Source organism: Ursus maritimus, unplaced genomic scaffold (assembly GCF_017311325.1).
Source record: "Ursus maritimus isolate PB19 unplaced genomic scaffold, ASM1731132v1 scaffold_23, whole genome shotgun sequence".
NCBI lineage: Eukaryota > Metazoa > Chordata > Mammalia > Carnivora > Ursidae > Ursus > Ursus maritimus.
In genome coordinates this window covers 6,313,136-6,337,968 of record NW_024424786.1, presented here as the reverse complement: position 1 = coordinate 6,337,968, position 24,833 = coordinate 6,313,136, and the positions used below count along the sequence as shown (strand labels likewise).

Here is a 24,833-nt window from a genome sequence, read left to right as displayed (position 1 = left end):
CAGATATCTTAGAGTGCAGGAAATACCACGGATCCTGTCTGTGTCCCCGGCACAATGCTCAAAGCCTGGCCTAGAGCAGACACTCAGCATGTACTGAACAGAATGGATGAGTGAATGGGCGAATGAGTGAATGAGTGTTGGACAGAATGGGGCATTTTGTGTGGCCCCAAAGGGCAAGGTTAGAATCAAGGAGTGGAAACTCCAATCACAAATGTTTTAGCAGGTCCTGGAGGAATGCAAGCACAAGGTGGAAGTTGGTATTTCAAGAACATTGGGTGGAAGGGAACCAGGGGCTTCCAGGATCAAAGGCTCTTTCAGGCCCTAGGGTGTAGTTTCCATCAGGTTTCCAGAAGCTCCTCCAAGTGTGTGCTCCGCGCACCCTCTAGTGGCCCAGCCCGGCACCACAGCGTGTTGGGCGGGCGCCTCAGCCATGGATTCCTGAGTCCACTGGGGCGAGCTGGGGACCTTGCAGGGGCACTGAACGCCAGAAGCAGGGCCATGAGAAGCCAGTTGGGTAGAGCGGGGATGAAGGCTGAGGAGGACCCTCCGTCACTCTTAGGCATGGTCCAAAGAGCGCCACCAACTCCACCCCATACCCCAAACGCTGTGATCAACACTGTCTCTTGGCATTTGGCACTGGCCTCCAGAAAGAGCACTAGCAGTGAGATTGACCCGGCATGCGGCTATGGGAAAGGACTCACTTCTCCTCATGTGCTGACTCAGAAGACGGAACGAGAAATTTAGATCTCGGAGTCTGTGCTTTCAAGCGTGTACCAGGTCAGTGGGAAGAGTCAGACCTGAGTTCCAATTCCATCTCTCTCACTCTTCAGCTGTGCAACCTGGGACAAGTTACTCAGCCTCTCTGAAATTTAGTGTCCTGCTCTATAATATGGGACCACCCGGTGTATCTGCCCACAGACTTGCAAGTCCCGGCCTAGAGCAAGGCAAGTGCTCACCTTGCGTGCAAAACCCTCAGTAATGAAGATACATACTATTTTAATACCCTGTTTCAAAATTTTTTAAATTAATGCAAAATATCCATGATGAACAAAATATCAAAAATTTAAAATAAGAACAGGATCGATGATAGCGCCTTGCCAAGCCACACTGGATCCTGAGGCAGAAGGGAAAATCAATACTATCGACCCTGTCATTACTTAAAACTTTGATATTTTGTTCATCAAAGCCACAGATATTTTTTCATTGTTTGATTTTTTTAAAATATTACCTTAAAATGTGATTTATCTCCGTTACTGAGTTTTTGGTGCCCCCTTACATCTTGTGTCCTAGGTGAGGTGTCCCTAGCCCTAAATACGAACGAGCTAATGCACAGAAGGCACGGGCGCGGGCCAGGCACAGAGCAGATCCTCGGTGAGTCTGTGCTCCCTTCTCTTTCATGAAGGATTTCTATCTGAGACACAGAGCATGGCCACAGAACCTCCGTAGTGGAAGGGTCTCAGAGGACACCAAGCAAAGGGAGGCCAGAGAGAGAATTTGCTCCATCTTCTTCCCAGAGTCATCGTGCCTGGAGCTCTCAGGGCTCAGGACAGTCCAGCACCCGCGTCCCCGTGAGAAATGACAGCAACTTCAGCAAGAGCACAGAGCGCGTGCCCAGTGCCTCGCGTGCGCTAGCTCAGGGATCTCACAGCACCCCGCAAGGGAGGGACGGGTCCCTTAACCCTCGCGTACGAGGCAGAGTGTGAAGAACGCGCCCCAGGTCACCCCGCTGGGTGGGGCTTGGGCCTGAACCCAGACAGTCTGGCCCGAGAGCCTGTGTGATAACCACTGCACCCCGAAGTGAGGCGTGCTGGTGCAGGAAGATCATCGGTGTGCGGGATCGAATAAGAAGGGAATGAATAATTTAACTTTCTATATAGTTTATTTCATTTTTAAAATATTTACTCCTGTATCTGTTTTATGATACACATTTATACTACTAATACATATATATATATGTATATATATATATATACTACTAATACATATATATACACACACACACCTATCTATGTATGTGTATGAATGCATGCTTGAAGTATTTTTTCCTGGATGGAGCGTGCAGCCCAAAGCTTTTGCAGCCACCAGTGCTCTAAATAAACTGGTGTCTCATGCTGCCTCTGATGGGGCCTGTGTATTTGAGCTGACAAAAGGCTTTTAATTCACTCTTCCATGTGATCCTCACACCAAACCTGGTGGGACAGGTCTATTCCTACTTTTCAGTTGAGAAAACTGCCCCAGAGAGGCGGGGTGACTTGTTTGAGGCCACACAGCTTGCAAAGGGCAGCTGTGGGTCTGAAACCTGGGGCTCCCGACGCCCCTGGTAAAGTGGTTAAGAGCCCAGATTCGCAGCCAGACCATCTGAAGTCGAGCCCGGGCTCCGCCACTCAGCTGTGTGACCTTGAGCCTGTTACTCCATCTCTCTCTCTGTCTAACCTGTTCCCAAGTGTGGAACAGGGTGGAACTCCTACCTGATAGGCTATTTTAAGAATTCAGTGAAAGATACAGGCAAACCAGTCAGTGCCTGGCACGTACCGAGTCATCCATAGATGCCAGCCAGGGTGATGGCAGCCCCAGGCCTGCCCACAGAGGGCCCCGCACCCCCCACGTTGGGCAATCGGTCTGCATACTCACGGCAGAGGCGCGGGGTCCGCCAGTCCACAGCCACCCCGTGCTGGCAGCACTGGTGGGCATAGGCAGACACGCTAGCACAGAAACACTCACAGTCACCGCCCCGGCTGCACCCACAGGTGTCTGTCAAGCAGTTTGAGTAAAACCAAGTGACATCGACCTGGGGGAGGTCAGAAGTCAGAGGTCAGAGGACAGCTCCCGAAGGTTAGCCCTCCAGCTTCTCAGCCGATGCCTCCTAGCGTCAGGGAGCAGCATCAACATGAAGGGACTGCGGGCTGGGGTGAGCTGCCCGAGTGGGGTGAGGACAGACAGGTGGCCAGCTCAGAGGGAAACAGCTCCACGGCCCAGGCAGACCCCACTTTTGAGAACTAGGCTCTCGCCTTCCCCAGGCCTGTGCTGTTGGACCCAGAGGCTAAGAGTGAGGCTGAGAAACAGACATGGGGCATGAACTCTCAGCCAGGGCCAGAGACAGCCCAGGCCAGGCCGACGGCAGCCTCCGAGGCCCTGGGCGGTGCCGCGCAGAGCTAAGCCCCAGCTCCCATCCGTCTCCACGGAGGGCAGAACAGGCCTCAGGCCGATGCCACGGCATGAGGGGTTTGTGTCCACTGTGCAGAATAACTTCCTCACCAGGAGGAAAAGCCAGATTGAGATAGGTTTGAACAAGACATGGAAGCTGTTTGGCTGTCTGGCTGTCCTGGGTCATCTGGGGAAACAGGACAGGCTCATCTGAGCAGGCCGGAGGCAGGGGACTGGCGGAGGTGGCTCTCCTTTCTAGACCTCCCCAGGCATGGGGGGTCGGTCTGAGAGCAGAAGGGATTTCGGGAAGGTGGGAAGGGGCTCAGGGGGGCTGAGGCTGGGGTCCACTCACCACAGGGTGGCAGGTCTCAAACGCCTCGCTGAGCAGAATGCTGCACTCCTTTCTGGCAAATGGTTCTCGAAGAGGATTCAGGACACATGTGTCCCAGGGGTCAGGGGTGTCTGGGCACTGAGAAGCAAAGGCAGGACTGTGGATCTCCCTACCCCCATAATGCCTGTTGCCTGGTGTGGTGGACAGACTCTTAGAGTGGCCCCCTTGATCCCCCAACTCCTGAGGTTCAAGCCCGTGTATAATCCCCTCCCTGGAGTGTGGGAAGGGCCTATGCCTTGCTTCAAACTGACAAAAGAAGGCAAAGGTGATAGGATGGACAAGGTTATGTGTCTGCGACTGCATTTTTATGTTACATAAGATGATAGAGCCCATCTCACTGGAGTCTCTCCCTTGGTGGCTGTGAGGAAGCAAGCAGCCATGCGGGGGAATCTCATGTGTAGGAATGGTGAGTGGTCTCTAGGAGCTGAGGGTCCCCTCTGGCCAACAGCTAGCAAAAACACTGAAGCTCTCGGTTCTATGGCTGCAAGGAACTGAATGCTGCCGACAACCACCCAAGCGAGTGGGGAAGGAGATACCTCCCTGGCCGAACCTCCAGATGAGAGCCCAGCCCTGGCTGACACCTTGGTTGAGCCTGTGATACCCCAAGTAGAGAACCAGTCAAGCCCCACCCCGACTCCTGACCCACAGAAATCACGTGAGCGGTTAAATGCTGCCAAGTCTGTAGTAATGTCATTGCACAGCTAGAGATAACTAGTAACTAACACAGATGGCCCCAATGTCTGCTGAACCTCCTCCATCAGTCCTACATTCTCACCGGAGCCCCCAGGATATGCCCAAGGGGGTTATCAAGAGAGGAACAGCAGGAGGTCAGAGGAGGGGAGCAATAAAAGTTAGTCATCTTCTCTGCTTCTCTAAAATGGGCGTGGGCCAGAGCATACTCTTCTGAGGCAGCAGGGACAGTCTTGTCTCACCTCAGTATTACACTGGGCTCTAAGCCATGACTGTCCCCTGACCCCAGTCTACCTAAGCTCAACTTTGTCTACTTTCCAACAGAGAATTAAGGACCTAAGATGACTCAGTCCGGGAAAGGCAAATATGTAACACTCATATCACCACTGTCTGCTGCTGCACCCGCGGCAGACATAACTAATCAATCACAGTGCTCCTTCTAGCTGAGCCTGACGCAAGTCTTAGATATTTCTCAACACAGCTTTCCAGGCCACCTCTTGTCACTGATCAGAGTTGTCATGAGGTTAAATCCAGTCTCTATCCCTCTCCTGGCACAGCTCCCTCAGAAGACCACGGAGAAGACAGAACTTACTCAGGTTCACCCAGCAAATCACCCGATGACCCAAGACAAGAACCTAGGTCTCTTGCTGTCAGTTCAGTGCTGTTTTCCCCCATAGCTCACAGCTTGGGAGCCTCAGCCACCTCCCAAGCCCTAGGGATACCCTCCTCATTTCTGCCTCTGCTAAAGTTGTCTTCCCTCTCAGAGGCCTCTCTGATACATTCATCTTTCCAAATACAGCCTTCAAGTACCAGTCTACTCCCACTTCCTTCAGGAAGCCTTCTCTGATTGCCTCAGTCCACATGGGTCTCTCTTGGACTCTCCTCTGGACCAGACCTAGTGCCAGGCACTGGAGGCACAGAGATGTTTAAGATGGTCATGTTTCAACAAGCCTCATCTTCCCCCAGTAGGTAGGTGGTCATCTTTCCTAGGACAAAGACTTCGTCTCCTTCTCAGCCCCCAGCCTCCCGTGAGGGCTTGATCCAGGGCACAGGTGCAGCCCGATTTGTGAGATGGGTGGTACCTGCCCTCAGGCCACAGGACAGAGTCAAGGCTGGGGATGCTGGGTCAGAGGCCAAGAGAGCAGTTGCATGAGCAGTCACACCAATGTCCCTGACCTGGGGCCAGGTCCCCTCAGCGCTGGCCAGGGCCCATCTGAGTGAGGGAGGGAGCCAACCTGGGAAGGCTTTACCTCAACTGCAGCCCAACTGCTACCAAACTCCTGGGGGTTAGTTAACTCTAAATTCTCCGGAGTCCTCATCTCATTGATGGTTTTTAAGTCAAAGTTCCCACAGAGTCCCGCAAGCTGGCCCTGAAAGGAGAGAGGACACTGTGGTCACCTGCAGGAATGCCAGGGACGAACCATTAGCAGGGCAGCTGCCATAAGCCCAGAAGTCTGTCATGGACCTGAAGCAACTTCTGGGGTCACGATGTAAAGAGGGATAGGAGAAGAGTCAGAGAAGAAGGGCATGGAATGGGGTGGGGGCAGACAGGACAGGAGTCATGCTACTCCAGGCTCCTTGGCGAGCCCATGCAAGGATGCCCAGTGGCCCCTGGGTCAGCTCCAGGCAGGAGCAGAGGGCCCTGTGAGGGTCAATGCTCATGCAAGTACCTGCCACTGGGGCCCAGCCTGGATGTGCACTGTGGTTCTCTGGTCCCATAAGAGGGTGATGTGCTCCCCTGGGAAATGCACCAGTGTGAAAAACCCTGCTTGCCACGTGTGGACCTCCTGCTTCTCATCCAGGAAGCTCTCAGGACTCTAGAGGGACAGAGATGGTCCTTCCTGAGGCCCGAGTGTCCCCCAACACCTGGGTCAGTCAGCTGCCCAGCCCCAGGAACTCACGCCTCCCTCACGCTCTGACATTGACCTCTGTGTTCCTGACTCTGACCAAGGAGTTCCGTCTGGGCTGCTGACTCAACAGCTCCAAGGAACCGAGGCCCCAGCCCTCTTCTGCCCCAGAGCCTGTTAACACACGAACTGTCTGCACACCCTGAACCCACACCGGGCCTTACAGGACTTCCCGAGTCGTCATCAAAGATAAGGAGTGAGTTCCCGACGTTGATGGAAATAAACTTCCTACAGATGATACCAGAGCTGTAGCAGTCTACATTCTCCACGATCACAGAGAAGCTGAGGTCCGACGTGCTCTGAGGAGAAAGGAAGTTCATTCAGTAAAGCCAGGGAGAGGAAAGAGCCTGTGGACAGGCACAGAGGTAGTGGGACATGGCCTCTGAGGTGGTCTGCAATCCACTTATACTTATTAGCTGTGTGACCTTGGGCAACTTACTTCAGTTCTCTGAAGCCCAGGTTCACAGTTGGGTGTCTAGTGCAGTGTTTAGCATGTAGCCAAGCTCCAGAAAGTATCGGATGCATAGATGCATGGATGGATGCATGGATCGATGGATGGATGGATGCATGGATGGATGGATGCATGGATGGATGGATGCATGGATGGATGCATGGATGGATGGATGGATGCATGGATGGATGGATGCATGGATGCATGGATGGATGGATGCATGGATGGATGGATGGATGCATGGATGCATGGATGCATGGATGGATGGAGAGATGGCTATATATTAGGGGTATAGGGCAGGGGTACTGTCTTATATACATGATGGCAGTACTGTAGGCCTTTTTGGGGGGCAAATCACAAGCACTGAATAACATTTTATGTGTATCTAACTTTTTATGGCAATTCCATGTCTAAGACTCTAGAGAAACATCTACAAAAGTATTCATTGAGCGTTTAAATATCAGCAACAACTTAAACGTCTATCAATGGGGACATAACAAAACAAACTAGAGCATGTCCTCTCTGTAGAATTTTACAGAAAGAAGAAAGAAGTGTGTACTGATTGTATAATGACTAAGGGATGTAGCATTATGTGAATAAAGCAAATTGCAGAATCCTATTCATATAAACAAAGCACATGTGTGCATATGTGTGTATCTGTCTGTCTCATGGAAGATGATCTTGCAGGATTCACACCTAACTGTTAGGAGCAGGGAATGGGAACAGAAGAGCTGTGAAGGGAAATATTTGTTTTTAACATATGCTCTGTATCGTTCTAAATGTCAGTGAAGAGCATGCGTTACCTTTGAAATTTAAAAATTAAAATAAGGTCAATTATCTGTCTCTTGGAATTACAGAAATTACATGAAAGAGCTCCCTACCATGCCTGCCCCATAGCTAGGACTCATTTCATAAAAGGTTTGTCATTGTTATTGCTCTATTATATAATGAGACAGGCCCCTAGCAAAATCAAGGTCCCTTGGGTGTGTCTCTGGCAGTCTCCCACCCGCCTTCTCGGTACCCCTTTTCTCCTTCCGGGAGGATCCTGTCTCTACTTGTGCCCCCAACTCCACATCACCATCCCTCTTCCTTCGCAGGAGCTGACACTTTCACCAGCAGATTTCTTGGTTCAAACCTGACACCAGCTCTGCCACCGCCCAGCGGTGTGACCTCTGGCAAGACACCTAACTGGCCTAAGCCTAAGCTGTGGCATCTATAACACGGGGTCAGTAAACTCTACTTCATCGGGCTGCTGTGAGAAAAGTAAAGTAATCCATGAAATTGGCTCAGGAGACCACCAGACTTACAATAAAAGCTCAAAAAACATGAGTGCTTACTCCAGACAGAAAAACCTTGGGACCCAACAGGGCAAGGCTATAATGGTGAGTGGCCAAGCAGTGGGGTATATTCTATGACTGGTGAGCTCTGTCTGGCCCTGAGCCTACTCCTCAGCCCTTCTTTCAGTCTCTAGAAAGCCCCACCCCCCAGGCTTAGATCCCTCTACCTGACCAATTATGCATCAGACTGGAGTCTAGAACGTCACCGCACCAGACAGGTCCTTGGCTTCAGCTGCCCCGGGTCCCCGTACAGCCAGCTGGGCAGACACATTCGGGAGCTCACCTTGACCAGGTGCACTTTGCACGCCCCCACGAAGTCAAACGGGAGCCCATCGAATGTGCGGTAGTGCCGGTCACCATAGGCCGTGCAGGTGGAGGCGCAGGGGTGGAGCGCGCACTGGAACGAGCCCCGCCGGCACACACTGAAACACACGGGCTCAGACCAGCTCACAGGGCCCACGCCACACAGAGCCACTGCCTACAGAGGGCCCTCTGTGTGCCCCTGGCCTAGGGGGTCACAAACACCATCAACCTCCAACGGAAGCCTGGAGGTCACAAAATCACATTCATGTACACATTTACAAAAGCATCCCCCAAATTTCTGTCTACGCATACCTTGTATATAGACACACAACGCTGTATGGCCCACAAACACAGCATGGGTGTGAACATGCGGGAAGGGTGAATTCTAGACGGCGCTCACCATCATGCTTCTCGGATCCATCCTCACCCCCAGCAGAAAGCAGAGCCTGAACGGTACCCTCACTTACCAGGTATGGCAGGGAGACGTGACCTGGTCCCCCGGGAAATACTCCTTCCCCTTCCAAGTGCATGGGCAATCCTCTGGCAGGAAACATGCGTCCCCGTGTCTGAGTAAGCTGCAGGGACACGGCAAGCAGGTGGTCAGGAAAGCATGCTTCCCGTTTCTACCATCTATGGAGGACCCTGCATTCACATGGATACCATGCTGTAGGGCGGCTCTCAGCATTTGCTCCAGAAGAAATTGACCATGTACCCACCTACCGTCCTGCTGCTCAGAGGTACCTGGTAACTGGATAAACCAAAGGCAGACTCAGCCCACCTCGGAAGCCTCTGCCATCCATCCAGAAAGCAAGACTCAACTATACCAGCCACAGCCCCCACCCCCAACCAGGCTGGGGCTAGCTGTATATTGATAAACAGATGATGAATATGGGCATTGGCCCTCCATGAGCAACCAGTAGACTGGCACTAAAAAGAAATGCTAGGGATGCCTGGGTGACTCAGTTGGTTAGGGGTCCGACTCTTTTTTTTTTTTTAAGATTTTATTTATTTATTGGACAGAGATAGATTCAGGTCCCCGTTGCTCTGGTCCAACCTTCTCAGAAGCACACGGCCATCACCGGTCACTAGCAGGTGCTGTAGCAGCAGGTTAGAAGGCTCTGCCCATCCTTTCTCTGTTCAGAACAGCGGCAGAATTGCCCTTTGTGATACACATCGGGCAAACCTTGCATGATTTTACCGAATAATCCAGGTCAGCTTGTCTCTCGCAAGAATCAAACCCGATCTGGGAAACAAACTGAGGGCTTCAGAGGGGAGGGGGTGGGGGATTGGGATAGGCCGGTGATGGGTATTAAGGAGGGCACATATTGCATGGTGTACTGGGTGTTATATGCAAGTAATGAATCATGGAACATTGCATCATATAACACTGGGTGTTATATGCAAGTAATGAATCATGGAACATTGCATCATATAACACTGGGTGTTATATGCAAGTAATGAATCATGGAACATTGCATCATATAACACTGGGTGTTATATGCAAGTAATGAATCATGGAACATTGCATCATATAACACTGGGTGTTATATGCAAGTAATGAATCATGGAACATTGCATCATATAACACTGGGTGTTATATGCAAGTAATGAATCATGGAACTGGGGATGTAGTGTATGGTGACAAAAGGCAAAAAAAAAAAAAAAAAAAAAAAAAAAAAGAACAAAACCCAATAGGACAGATAACAAATAACAAGATGGTAGTATTAAATTCAATCCAATTACATGAAACCCAAATGCATAAACTCTTCAATTAAAAAGGCAAAAATTGGGGGCGCCTGGGTGGCACAGCGGTTAAGCGTCTGCCTTCAGCTCAGGGCGTGATCCTGGCGTTCCGGGATCGAGCCCCACATCAGGCTCCTCTGCTGTGAGCCTGCTTCTTCCTCTCCCACTCCCCCTGCTTGTGTTCCCTCTCTCGCTGGCTGTCTCTATCTCTGTCGTATAAATAAATAAAATCTTTAAAAAAAAAAAAAGGCAAAAATTGTAACATTGGCTAAAAGAGCAAGACCCAACTGCATTCTGTTTACAAGACACAATTGAAATATAAAGGCACAGATAAATTAAAAGTACAACTATAGGAAAAAATACCATGCAAACACCAGTTGTAAGAAGGATGGAGCAGCTTTATTAACATGAGACAAAGCAGGCTCCAGGCCAAGCAGCCTTTGCAGAAATAGGAGGGATGTTTCATGACAGCAAGAGTCCATTTATGAAGAGAACATAACAATCTTAAGTGGGCATGCACCAAGTAACAGAGCTGACAAGCAGAAACAAAAACACACGGAAATTAAAGGAGAAAGAAACATCCACAATTACAGTTAGAGATTTCAACTCTCCGCTCCATTAATGAAAGAACAAAATATTTTCAAAGATGCAGATCTGAGCAACTCTGACAACGTTCTTGACTTCACTGACAATTTAAAAACGCTCTGTAGAGAACAAAATGGAGTCACTCATGTCAAGCAGTGGCCTATGTCTAACAGTGACCCAAGCAGCTAAGAGCCTTGCAGCTAAGACCAGACATGGCTGAGACCAGCACCAGCTGATGACACAGTCAGAACTGATGACCGGCAGAAACAGAGGAGGCCCATCTACAAAGGTCCAACACTGATTAAATCTCTTTTTTTAAAAGATAGGATTTTTATCATCGAGCCTTACATCGAAAACCGGGGATGTACTGTATGGTGACTAACATAATATAATAAAAAATCATTATAAAAAAAATAAAAAAATAAAAGATAGGATTTTTGCCACAAACTGTCGGACTCCTCAGATATGGACTCCTCTATGTCTGACCACTTCAAAAAGCAGCTGCCACCGAAGGTTCTGTCTGATTGATCTCTGAACAGAACAGAGATCCTTCACTCACTGCTTGAACATGATAAGCAAGAAAGGCTGAGAGCTGACCTGGACCGGACCAAGGCCTTATCTCAACTGTGCACCCCCAGGCTGACTTCACGTTTGGTTTGTTAAGATCCTACCCCCTGTTCTATCGCATTTGCTTTGCTTGGTGCGACATGCAGGAAGCCAAGTTAATCGCGTGGTGAAATATCATTGAGTTTGGAATCCTGAACCTGCTTTATAATTATGTTAACCTTGCTTTACGACTGAAGAAAGCTGACACTGTGGAAAGACACCATCCGTGTGTGCACCTTCGTGGCGTGCTCACAACACTATCCAGTAACAGCAAAGTGCGTATTATTTTCAAGCATTCCTGGGAGATTCACCCAGGCAACTAATTCTGGACCATAAAATCTCAATAAATTTTAAAGTTTTGAAATCATATAAAGTATATTCTCTGATCATGGTGAAATTAAATTAGAAATCAGAAACAGGGGTGCCTGGATGGTGCAGCTGGTTAAGCATCCAACTCTTGGTTTCGGTTCAGGTCGTGATCTCAGCGTCATGAGATCGAGCCCACATTGGGCTCCTTGCTCAGCACCGTCTGCTTGAGATCCTCTCTCCCTCTGCCCTTCCTGCTTGTGCTCTCACTCTCTCTCTAAAATAAACAAATCTTTTTAAAAAATCAGGAACAAACAAGTATAGGAAAAATCTCCAAATATTTCCAAATTTAGAGTAACATTTCTAAATAACTCATGGGTCAAAGAAGAAATCACAAAGGAAATACCACACTTTGTAGAATGAGTAAAAGCAGTGGTCACAGAGAAATTTATGGTTTTAAATGCTTGTATTGGAAATAACAAAGGATTACGATAAAATATCTGAACTAGAAATACAAGAGCAAGTTAAATCCAAAGTAAGTAGTAAGAAGAAAATAATAAAGATAAGAGCAGAAATCAGTGAAATAGAAAACAGGAAACAATAGAAAAAAAAATCTGTGGAACCAGAGGAGGGTCTTGAAAACATCAATAAAATTTACACCCACCTACCTAGACTGGATAGTAAGAAAAAGAGAAAAGATTCAAATTACCAATACCAGGAGAAAAGAGAAAACATCATTGCAGATCCTACAGATATTAAAAGGAAAATAAAGAAATACTTTCATGATGTAAAGCCAATAAATTTGACAACTTAGATGGAATGGACAGCAAAGATATCAAATACCTACGAAGAAATTCAATGACATATATGCAAAACCTTCCCATGAAAAGTATGAAACCCTGCTGAGAGAAATTATGGAAGACCCAATAAATGGAGTGATGCCGTTGTTGTGCATTGGAGAACTCACTACTGTGAAGATGTCAGCTCTCGCCAAACTGACTTCTAGATTCAACACAAAACCAATTAAAATCCCACGGGCTTTTCTGTAGACATTCCCCACATTTACATGGAAATGCAAAGACTAGAAGTGCCCCCAAAAAACCCTGAAAGAGAACAAAGCTGGAGCACTATCACTTTCTGATTTCAAGACTTACTGTAAAGCTTCAGAAATCAAGACTGTGTGATACTGGCCTAAAGATAGACAAAGAGATTAATGGTACAGAATAGAGAGTCCTGAAATAGACCCACATTTATACAGTCAATTGATTTTTTTAACAAAGCAATTCAATAGGGAGAGAAAAGTCTTTTATTAAAATGGGGCTAAAACCACAGGATATCCATCAGAAAAAAATAAAATGAAATTTGACTCCATTCTACAATATAGAATCATTTCAGATAGATTATAGACCCAATGTAAAAGCCAAAATTGTAAAGCTATCAAAGGAAAACATCAGAGAATGTCTTTGCAGCCTTGGAGTTGCAACTACTGAGGACATGGAGAACACTGATCTTAAAGGAAAAAAATGATAGATTAGATATAATCAAAATTCAAAACTTCTGCTCATCAGAAGCTTTTAAGCTTACTAAGATATATTAAGTAAATAAATAGGCAAGCCACAGGCAGGGAGAAAATATTTGCAATGTATATATTTGATAAGGAAAGAACTGTAACTCAATTTAAAGAAAATAGTCAACCAACTAAGACATGGGCAAAAGACTTGAATGGACACTTCACAAAGGAAGTTATACAAATGGCCAAAAAACACATGAAAAAGTACTCATTGTCATTAGAGAAAATTGCAAGTTAAAATTACAAGTTAAAATTACAAATTAAAATAATAATGAGATATAACAAGCAATGAGTACCTTTCATGGGTACCTATACGTGAGCATTTAAATTTGTCAAAGCTTAGCAAACTGTGTGCTTAGAATCTATACATTTCACTATTTATAAATTATGCCTCACTTAAAAAAATAATAAAAGGGAGAAAAGCAGTGAGGCACCAAAATTTGACTAGAAGCTGCATAATTAAGGGGAGCCGCCATTCTGTGGGGGGAACCCCTAAAATGTCAATCTCTGTAGATTTTTTTTTTTTTCTCTTGGCCCAGCCCATTTTCAAGAGAAGAATCCTCTTCATCTCCAGCCTGGGAGGCAGAAGCTTTGTTTGATGCCACTATTGTGGCAACCAAGCTGGGGAAGAGGGCTAGGGTCTCACTAGGCTTTCATTTAATCTGCCTGTTTTCACGCTGCATCTCATCCCTCCTGGTGCTCCTTAAATCAAAGTCTCTGATGTGGCTTCTGCAGACAGTTTTACCACCTTTCTCTGCTGGTTGGGGTTAGGGCAGTTTTTGTTGGACCCCAGAGCATGGGAGAGGAGGCTGGGGGTTGACTGCTCCTTACACAGACTTGCATGAGACATCTTCCTATCTCCCTCCCGCCACCCCACCTTCTGAGATGCCTGGAGCCTCCTGTCCCTGAAGCTGTCAACACAACAGAGGCTGTTTCTCCCGGGCCTCCTCCTCTGCAAGCATCAGCTGTCAAGTGCTGCTCTGCAGGGTCCATTTCCACACATCCACCCTTGTTCGTTCTTCAAAAACTACTGACCCGTCTTGTGCCACTGTCGTTCCCATGCCCGTTCTCTTTGTCCCTGGAGACTCACAGGTTGTTTGTTTTTTTTTTTCTTTACTCCATTACCAGCATTTCATTGTGGGAGGAAGCAGGGGAAAAGAGCATGTGTTTAATCCACTGTTTTCCCTGAAGCCACTTAACCATTCTAAGCCCCTGTTTTTTCGTCTGTAAAACAGGGGTAATGATGCCTTCCTCAAGGTCATTACGAGAATTTCATTACAGACCTGGGCACACTGCCTAGCGCCTAGTAGATACACAATAAATATTGGTTTCTTGTCCCTTCTCTACCCATAATTGCATCAGACACCAACAGTGGGCTGACTCACGCCTTCCACCTTCAGCCCAGGCCTTGTCTCTTGCCATCTCCTGAGGGGTTTTCCCTGCTGCCCACCATTCACTGCTCCCTCCGGGCCCCATGCAGACCTGTCTGCGTCACCGAGCACCTGCTGTGTGCCCAGCACAGAGAGAAGCTTTGGCCTCTGTCTTCAAGGTGCTCTCAGTCTGTGGGGCATCCTCTCCTGACCTGCTAAGGGACCCTCTTACTTCATGGTCCCCTCAGAGGACATCTGCGAACACATGGCATCCAAATAAGGATGACAATGCTTGTCTGCTCACATAGAGTGCTTACGCTGTGCTACTTTACAAATAAGGAAACTGAGACTCCAGGAAGTTAATTAACTCCCCTAGTAAGTGCTGGAATCAAGATTCAAGCCTGACTCCAGAGTCTGTGCTGACAACCAATGTACTATACTGCTTACTGGCCCCAGGGCCCTTGGCTCAGCAGCCAGAGGCAAAGAAATTTAGAGTGTTGCAAACAGCCTTAGTGGCTCCCGCAGTGGCTCAGGGTCCTTTGGAGCAATACATGGCACCCAGAGAGTCTTATCAATGCCACGGAGCGGGGTATGGGGCCCAGGGGCCCAGAGGGCCCCAGGCAGAGGTTGTTAAGATAGTACTTGGGCGTCTTTGGAAGCCCTATCCCAGCTCCCAAGAGGACATTCCAGAATGGCAGGAAATGTCTGTCCTTTCTTTGCAAGTTGAGGCTCTAATAATTTCCCTTTGACAAGCCCCTGTGGAATGTGTGTGAGCTTCTCACAGGGCATGTGATACGGCATACGAGCCACTGTGGCAAATACCCTGAGAGGTGACGGCATTCAGTGTTAAGGAAGGGAAGGGAACAAGTCTTTACGGAGCGCGTACTACACAGTGCCTGGCTCCTCGCAGCCGCTGCCTCCTTCGAATCTCCTAAGAGCCCTGCAGGGTGGTATCACTGCCCTCAATTCACAGTCGAGGAAACCCAGGCTCAGAGAAAGGAAGTGATTTGTCTGATGGGCCGTAGCCAGTGACAAACGTTCCGGTGTCTGGGCGGGGCCTGCCCCCTCCCCCCAGCCCTCTGGACTGTGGATGTTCTTAGCACAGCTCCAGGACCCGAACTGAACTTTAAAAGGCCTAGAACAGAGAAGCGGGTTCAGGTGCTGCCCTGCTCAGACTTGGCCAGCAACCAACCAGCAGCACCTTTTGGACAAGAAAACTGATGCCCAAGTGGCCACATAACTTGTCATAGGTCACCCAGCCCAGTAGAAATCTTCACATTCTATCCATCCGTTTGGAACCTGGGGATTGAAAAGGGAACCGCACTCCGGCTTTTCGACCTGAGTTAAACTAATCCCTACTGTTGGATAATGTTTTAGAACCCTGCTGTTCAAATTGTGGTCACCAGACCAGCAGCATCGGGATCTCCTGGGAGCTTGCTAAAAATGCTGGGTTTCGCCCCCCCCCCCACCCCCCAGATCTCCTGAATCAGGGACAGGTCCCTGATGATTCATGCGCACACTCCTGTTTGAGGCGCATAGCTGGAGACCACAAAGCACGTCCTGAGAGGGATGTACTGAATCCTTCATTCCCAAGCCCCTCTTGCAGGGAGTCATCAGCTCTCGTTGTACAGATGAGGCCACGATCGGAGAAGTCACAGGGTGGGTCACTGGTACAACTGAGCCTAGCTCTCCCAGTTCCACCTGGCCTCTGTGGCCCTGACACCTGTGGCGGGCAGCGGACGACCCTCAGTTCCTGACCGCAGAGGCCATGGCTCTCCCTGTCCTCGGAGAGGCAGGCTTGTACGCACAAGGTCAGTGCCGCCAGAGGCCTTCGATGGCAGACACTCCTCACAAGCTCCTCTGGGCCTATGTGGCAGCAAATCCTGCCCGCCCCCTGCCGGCTGGGCCTAGGACCCCGCGCAGGCTCCGGAGACCACACAGCGGTGGTCTCTTGCGGATGCCCTGGCCTGGGAAGGGGAAGCTCCTCACCCACATGACGACCTCTGTCGAGGGAACCAGACCCCTGGCCTCCCGGAGCTGGCAGGCTCTGGCCTAAGGGCAGGATCTGCAGTAAGCAGCGTTGGGTTTGAATCACGGCTCCTGGGCCGCCCACTTCCCTCCACCCTGCCCTTGGCCTCGGTTTCTTCATCTGCAAAAGGCGAGTAATGATCCTTCCTTCCTTCCTCCCATGGATGCTCTGAGATCGAAGGAGGTGATCGCATCAAGTTGTTTTATAAACAGTAAAGCTCTCACGGACTATTCCCTCCCCTTCCCACCCTGACCCCCCTCCCTGCCCTTGACTGCCAGGCCAGGGCCAGAACTGCCAGCGGACCACTGATCTCTGGCCAGGCTGAAGGACACAGCGCTGGGCTGCCAGGTCATGGGATCAAGCTCCCAAGTTCTTTTCAGCCCAGACCTGAAGGAAGACCAGAGTCAGGAAGGAGAACTGGCAAAGCAGGCTGCCGGGCCCCGGCACCCACTATGCACAGCCACAAAACTCAGCTCATGTGGCATCTCAGGCACCTGGGAGGAAGACTCTTTCCACTGGGTGGGGCCTTGCTTTTTGGAGTATTACAGGGGCACCAGCCCTCCACCTGAGGGCTCCAGTCAGACCTCTGCAGGGAGAGGGGCTGAGAGGTGAAGCATGGTGTTTCTCTCCCGGGCTTCACCCCACTGACTCTGGAGCAGGCTACACACCCCATTCAGCGCTTCCACTCCAGGAGCTCATGTAGTCCTCGTCACAGCCTGGTGAGGTGGTGGGCATTACTGTTATTACTCCCATTTTACAGATGAAAAACTGAGCCTCAGAGACGTTAGGCCTTTTCCTTGTCCCAGGTCACACAATGGTAAGACGCAGGGCCGGGTAGGATCCACTCCGGGTTGGATCCCCACACCACCGTTCTTTCTCAGACTCTGTGCTGGCCGTTCCACGATCACAGGCCAGCCCTGGGCTGCTGTCGCCCTGCGTGGCCGTGGGAGGAATTCCCTGCCCCTCCCTCTGCCTTGTGGTCCCTGGCTCTGCCAGCCTTCAGGAGAGGGGGACCATGCCACATGCCTACTTACCCTTGGGGACAGGCACAGCCCGAGAGGCAGGGGCCACGGGCAGGCACAGCTGCTGCTCACACGTCCTCTCTCTGCTCAGCTCGGGGGCTGTGTGCATGTCACTGCAGTTCACGAAGACCTGGCCCAGCGGGCAGGCGGTGGCTGGAGGAGAAGAGGGGGGCTGCTGGCAGGGGCTTGGATGCCCAGCAGGATGTTTGGAACACGGTCCTTGGGGTGGGATCCTGGGTGCCAGGGGTGGCCAGGGAGACCTGGGGACCCGACAACTGGAGGACGCAGGGAGAGAGGGGGCTGTGCTGCTTTCAGGGCCTTGCTTGGGTTCCCAGATGCACATCATAGAGGGAGGGGGGGCTGTGGGCTGTCACACAAGACAACCCCCGCCTCTACCAGCACCGAGAGTACCATGTTCTCTCCACCAGAGACTGTTCCAGGCACTTCACATGCATTTTCTCACTGAGTCCTGCAACAACTCTGGGAGGTATTATCATCTCCCATTTCCCATATAATGGAAGGAAGTCCCTTCTGCTTTCCAAGGCATGATAAGGTGAGAGGTAGTGCCCCAAAGAGACCAGGAGAAGAGCCAGGAGGGTAGTGATGCTGTGTGGCAGGGTGGCCAGAGGACTTTAAACAACCAACTTCCCATTACCTATACTTCCGTGACATAAACTCCCTCTCTCTCCCTGAGCCTTCGCTCAAGTCGCCTGTGCACACTTATACCTTGTGTGACTGATCTTTTTTAGGAAAATCAATAAAGGGGAGGTGAGTTCCATGCCCAGCTTAGGATGGAGCAGAGAGAAAAAACATAGCCACAGGAGATGAGATAAAAGTCCCAAAGAAGAAGCAATCTGAAGCCAGGAGCAACAAAAAGAAAATCATAGAATTCTAGGTTGTATACAAAAGAGGAAGCGAAGGCTCAGAGAGGTGAAGTGAGTTACCCGGGACTGCACAGCTTACAAGCATGGGGCAACATTTGAACCCAGGGCTGCCAGACTCTGGAGGCCCTACTCTGTGCCACTTGCTGTATGATTGCTCTCTGACCCCCCTGTGCCAATCCCCGTCCGTACTGGCCTCCTCTGGAGGCCCACCTTGCCCTCCTGCTCCCATGCCCTCCCTACCACCTCCGCATCGCTCACAGGCTGACCCACTGCCATGCCACCCTACCCCCATTTCTATGGCTTGGGACAGCCTCAGAGACCGACTGTCCTCCCCATCTCTGTGACCCCCAAGTCTAGCACATGACTGGGCAGAGAGTCAGCCTTAGTAGACGACCAATAGCTCCGACCAAGGAAACTCAGGACCCAGGGGAGGTCGAGGGACTGTCCAAACACCCCGCTGGCTGCCCCCGAGGGAGACAGTCTCAGCCTCTCCTTCTTGAAAAGCAGGAGGGACAGCCGCTAGGGTGGGGCTGAGGATGGGCCGGGGTTTCTGGATGCCACCCTCTAAACTGGAACCTTTCCTAAGAAGGCAAGGAATACAGGAGGCTCAGTGTGAGGCAAGATGTGGCTGGGTTTTCCCCGCTCCTGATCTATCCTCAAGCTCCCCACTGTCTTCTCCATAACCCCACTACCATGGAGGAGCCCCCAGAAGAATCCTTCACCTTCCACCTTACCTGGGGCTCTGCTATCACAGCTCATGACTCCATCTTTGCAGTGGCTGCAGAGAGGGGGGAGAGGGGTGACTGGGATTAGCTGACTCAGTCACTGCAGAGCCAGAGACCGCAAGCCGCTCTGCTCAGACCCCTACAGGGTTCAGGGAGCAGCCCCACTCTGCCCCTGGCCCCCTGTGCAGAGGAAGAAGGTGAGCATTGCCTTGTGGAAAGATCTGCTCGGCTGTATTTTCTTCAGTCAGCAACTTCCATTTAAAGAGAGGACACTAACGCTGCTATCTAGGGAGCTCACCAGTGGCCCAGAGATGGGATGTCGCTGTCTCCAGGGGGATAGTCCATTCCTTGAAAGTGGCAGGAGCACTGGTTCCTGTAAAACCCAGGAACGGAGAAAAATGAGCCGACTCAGGAGCTGGGGTAGCGACTGCCGAGGCCGAGGACCCCACCCGTCAGCAGCCAGGGGCGTAAGGACACAGAGAGAAGTAATGGCGCCTGCTGTGACAGGTGACACACCTCCCAGGAGTGGGGAAGCCAGACTGGCACCAAGGACAGAGGTTGGGGCCATCCAGTTTCACTGGTCTCTGTCCACCCAAAGCCAGCCTCCCTTGGGCCAGGGAAAAGAGAGGTGGTAAGAACAGGGCCACGCTTCCCGAGCCCGCGCTGTGTCAGGGACGGACGCAGGATGGAAATTCTCATACTGCTCATTCACACCCAGCATCAGTGCCCACACCATAACGGTTGTCAAATATTTTGAACACCAGGCTAGGCCCTCCAAATACGTCATCTCCTCTATTCCTCACAGAGTCCCTTACGCTGTCTTTCGGCTCCTCTCTGTAGGTCCTCTGGGGGCAAAGACTGTTTCCTCCTCACGCACCTCCCACAGCCCCTGCCAGTGCCGGAAGTGCAGGCCTTGCACCAGTTGAGGGCTGGAAGGGATGTCTGAACTCATCCGGCCCCTGTGTTTCTCAGTCACCTTCTCCCTCTCCAACCCCTCCCCCCATATAAACCTCAGAGGACCCTTCGGAGGCAATACTCAACCACAAGGGGGGGATCTCAAAGGAGGACCCTAGAGTTTGAAAAGGCCCTGAATGATTCCAGTATACCCCCGACAGGAGCCTCTCTCCAGCCCCCACCCCTCAGTGGAATGTGATACCATTTTAGGGGAGAAACAGGTCAAGAGGGGACCAAAAGCTTTGCCAGTCAGCTCTGGGATCCTATGAGGTCACCACCTCCCACCTCCGCCTCCAGCCACACTGAGAACACGCTACAGTCAGCCTCGGGGCTGTCCCTGTCCCCTCGGCCTGGAGCACTCTTCCCTCACTTGCCCCCATCTCTGCTCACATGTCATCTCAGCAGAAAAGCCTTCCTTCCGTGCTCACCTCATGTAACCTAACAGTAACCCCTCCCTGCCTGTTCATAGCTTGTGACCAGCAGACCCTTTAAGCGTCTGTTTATTTATTAATCTGTCTTGGCACAAGAATGTGAGCTCCATGAGGGCAGGATTCTGTTTGGTTTGTTGCTGAATTTCCAGGGCCTAGAATTGTCCAGAACACACTAGGAGGTCAATAAATATTTGTGGAAGGAAAGGGGAGATGAAGGGAGAGAGGCTGTCTCTGTGGGGCTGTTATTCTGTCTCATGGGGAAGCCAGGCGGGAGTTCTAGGCCTAAGGAGCTGGAGCTGAGGAAAAAGCCCTGAGAGGTGGGTCCAGGGGAGGAAGCTCACCCACCCAGCCACCCATCAAGCCCTGCCCCATGAGAGGTGCAGTCAGCCTCCCAGCCTCAGATGCCCTGGAGACCCTCAGCCCCCTCCCCCTCCCCACCTCCCCAGCAGAGGTCAAGTTAGTCCACTCACCTAGGGACACAGAGGTCAGCCTGGGTGTCCAGATAGGTGTCTGGTGGGCAGGTGCAGCCTTCTACACACTCGTCCCCACTGAGGTCGCTGCTGCCACCAGCCCCACAGGCCACAGGGCTGGCCAGGTCCTGGCAGGTTTGGCCACACAGGGCCACACAGGGGCTGTACTCCTTGGTGGCCTCACAGGACAGTGCTGTAGTGGGAGATGAAACCGTGGCCTTCGTCTCCCTCATCCCCACAACTGTGTGGGGGTGGGGTCATCATCTTGGTGAGGAGAACCGAGAACCAGAGAAGATGTCTGCTCAAGGTCACACAGTGGGGCAAGGTCAGCCTTGGGATTTGAAAATAGGTCTGACTTCAGAGTCCCGCTTCCTCCCACTACACTACAAGGGCAGAGTGGCAGGGGTGGGCCCCCCTTTCCAAGCCCAGTCTGGACCCTGCCATTGGTGTTTCTTTTTCTCTGCAGGACATTCCTCTTAGGTAGTGATAGTGGGGGAGGGTAGAGGTCACCACTCGCCTTGTCAGGGACACACAGCAATTACCTGCAGGGCTGGCACAGAATACAGGTCTCCTGACTCCCAGGACAGTCTTTCCATTTCTTCAACAAACATTTGCTAAGAGCTTACTGTGAGTGGGGTCCTGTGCTAGGGCTGGGGGCCCAGAGGCCACACTCGAGGAGTGTGGCCCAGGTGTGCAGGGGGGCGGTTGAGCAATGGCCAGCTCATGCCCACTGAGCCACATGTGCACCAAGGGTGATGGGAGCCAGGGTGAAGAGGCTGTGGGGGGGCCTACTGGGAAGCTCTGACAGGGGTGGTGGCCTTGGAGGTGGTGATAAGTGGGTGAATTTCCATCTCCAATTGACAGCCTTGATAGGACTTGGAGATGGGCTGGAGGTGAGGGTCACAGAGAAGCGGTCATGTGTCACACGTCCTGAGTGTCAGGCCCGGGTGGCCAAGGGGATGGAGAGCACAGAAGAGGGGTGAGGAGGGGGTGTTAGGCAGCAGGGGGGCAGGGGGACACTGCGGTCTGAAGCCCAGGCTCCTCCAGCCGCCCTCATGGGGGCGCACGTGCGTGGGGCACTCACCACACGCTGGCAGGTGGGCGCGGAAGTCAACGGGGAGCCCATGGCGCCGGCACAGGTGGGCGTAGTGGGCCAGCGTGGCACACAGGCAGGGCTGCCCGCAGCGGCAGGCGTCCTGGCGGCACTGCTCAAAGTAGGGCACGGGGCTCAGGTACACGGAGCAGGGCGCGAACAGCTCCCCGGTGAGCACGCTGCAGGACTGCCCTGCGTAGGAGGCTGGACACAGGAGGGACAGGGGCAGGGGGCAGAGATCTGGTTTGCCTGGTGCCCGGGCCCCAGCCTCTTCCTGGCCCCCTCCCCACAGTTCAGGGGGTTGTTGGTGTAAGAAGGTGGGTGGGAGTGTGTGTGTACAGGAGGGATGTGGGCAGGTACCGGGCGCACTGCTAGTTGGGAATGTGTGGGTAGGGTTGGCTAAGTCTGGGTGTCACTATGTGGTTGGCTCCGGGCATGGCTGCAAATGACTAAGGAGAGTGAGCGTGTGTGTGTGTGTGTGTGTGTGTGTGTGTGTGTGTAGTGCCCTCATGCAATACAGTCCACCTTGCACAGGACATGAACCCACATGCTGCAAGGAGACACAGGAGTGAACAAAGCAGACAAAACCCTTGCCCTCGTGGAGCTTACACTGTGGTCGAAGGAGACTGCCAGGAAACAACTTCTCCAGCAAAGTAGGTGAAGACCTCCGAGAGAGAGGAGGAAGGAGGATGGGCATTGGAGGTGGGGTGGGAGGGTCAACTGCAATTTTAAACCAGGCGGTCGGGTAGGCCTCTGTGGGAGGATGAGGTCTGAACAAAAAGTTGAAAGAGGTGAGGGAGTAAGGCCTGTGTGGAGTGAGGGAAGAGCATCCAGGTGGAGGGAATGGCAAGTCTAAAGGCCTGGAGCGGAGAGCACACCTCGGTGTGTAGGAAGAACAGCAAAGAGGCCTGCATGGCTGCAGAGAGTTGGGGGGAGGGGCAAGGGGGATGGGCAGAGAGTGTGGGGCCTGGAGGGGCCACTGTGACGGCTTAGACTTTTGCCTTGAGACAGGGGAGCCAGTACTGATGTGTGTCTACAAGTCAGTGGTAGCGCCTGAAGCGCGTCGGCCTGACCCTTACCAGAAGGGAACCACGGTCCACTCTCCGCAGCTCCGCCTTTTCTCGTCACATCTGCCCAACCTGACCAGCCCCCGCAGGCCCAGAGTTCCCATCTCATCCCTCTCAAACCCGGCCCGCCGCAGCCCCTCCACCTCCCCTTCTCCCCCCACCTCACCTGCTTGCAAGTGCACATCGCAGGGGTCCAGCGAGGAGCCAGAGACCAGTGGAGAGCAGGCAGACAGCGTTTTCCAAGAGTTGCCAAAGAGTTGTGGGGTGCTCTCAGGCACACCCACTGGGGACCTGCAGTCATGGCATAGCCACATTCACACCCTCGCCCACGTGGACTCAGGCCCAGGTACGTACAGCATACACCCAGAGCACAAATATACGCCAGAGGTGCAAATAGCCAAGGGGGTCCACACAGTCACATACAAACACATACAATTATGGATGTGCACATGTGCACGCACACACACACATCATGTTTAACAGCCTCCAAAGGGACCCAAAACTGGCTTGGGGCCACCCATTACACGATCTTCACCCCCCACCCCAGCTCTTCGTGTCAGAAAGAGAGAAACAAGGACACCATGTGAACCAAACTTCACCGGATTAAGACTTCTCCTCCCTTCTCCATGAGCAGTTCCTGAAAGCTCCTTTGCCCTCCCTTTCGCTCTAGGTAGGAAATAGTCATACGAGGGGCAATAAAGGAAGAAAGGGGGAAACGCATGTTTTCTAAGTCTCGCCGATCTCCAAGAGTCACCAAACCCAAGAAGATGGTAGATTGGAGACATCATGATGTGCGGGGGGGAGACGGGTTCTGCCTGACACTCACCACGCCCACATTACTGCTCCTGAGCAGTGAGAGCACTCAAGCTATGCACAGCAACTTTTCTGCCCAGAGTTCACATTTAGGAGGGAGGCAAGCAGCCCACACACTAAACCACGGTCTGTCCCCACGACCCTTGGCCAGCTGCCCTAACATCAGCCCCATCAGGCAAGACAGAGTAGAATGCTACATTTTCTCATGTGCATGCATTTAAAAGCTCTCAGTTTCTTCTGATTCTTGTTTTTCTGAAAGAATCTGAATTCTCTCTTCTGGCTGAAGAAAGCCTCTCATTTACTTCTATATCGCCTAATGCGGGTAACTTGAAAAACTGGCCAGAACCTCTAACCTTCAAGATCAACCCTTTATTCTCCTTTCTGGAAAGTCTGACTTGTCCTCTCCCAAGTTCCTAAACAGTATCCATGCCCAGACAGTCTTTCTGTCAATTCTCTGTCAGGGAGAGTGCAACCCTCGAGTATCAGGCAGGAAACATACATGGCTTAGACTGGCCTGGGGGATTGAAAGCAGGAGTCTGGGCATCATTGGCTCACTGGGGGCTTGCAGTCATCTAAAGGTGCTCACGGTCAATTAAGACAAGGAAAACCATGAACCAAATCAAGCCCAGCCTGAAGTCTACCAGTTTTAAGACCTCACTAGAAAACGGTATTTCTCAAGGTATGTCCATAGATCTTTTATCCTAGAATTGCGGCGGTTACTTATTAAAAACAGGATTCTTGGGCCCCAACACAAACCAGATACACGAGAAGTAGAACCCAGGAGTCAGCATTTTAACAAGCTCCCCAGGTGAGTCTTCTGCACAGAGAAGACTGTGAGCCATGGCCTTAAAGAAATATGCTTCGATTTAAATGGAGAGGAATCAATAATTAATGGTGCATGTGTGGCCCAGTGGGAGACCAAGAGTTTGCAAGAGATGTTTT

At 51.4% G+C, this 24,833-nt stretch overlaps 1 protein-coding gene across 1 annotated transcript in view; it reads right to left on the bottom strand.

Annotated features, from left to right (window-relative positions):
• The window catches only part of OTOG (otogelin), a 94,737-nt gene that overhangs the window by 47,974 nt on the left and 21,930 nt on the right, over nucleotides 1-24,833 (bottom strand). Inside the window, 14 exon segments of the mRNA XM_040639797.1 lie at nucleotides 2,632-2,788; nucleotides 3,497-3,613; nucleotides 5,476-5,595; nucleotides 5,896-6,042; nucleotides 6,297-6,431; nucleotides 8,204-8,342; nucleotides 8,691-8,798; nucleotides 17,467-17,515; nucleotides 17,518-17,607; nucleotides 19,073-19,116; nucleotides 19,362-19,436; nucleotides 20,919-21,111; nucleotides 22,003-22,215; nucleotides 23,245-23,369. Of these exon segments, the coding sequence (XP_040495731.1) occupies nucleotides 2,632-2,788; nucleotides 3,497-3,613; nucleotides 5,476-5,595; nucleotides 5,896-6,042; nucleotides 6,297-6,431; nucleotides 8,204-8,342; nucleotides 8,691-8,798; nucleotides 17,467-17,515; nucleotides 17,518-17,607; nucleotides 19,073-19,116; nucleotides 19,362-19,436; nucleotides 20,919-21,111; nucleotides 22,003-22,215; nucleotides 23,245-23,369 (1,712 nt within the window).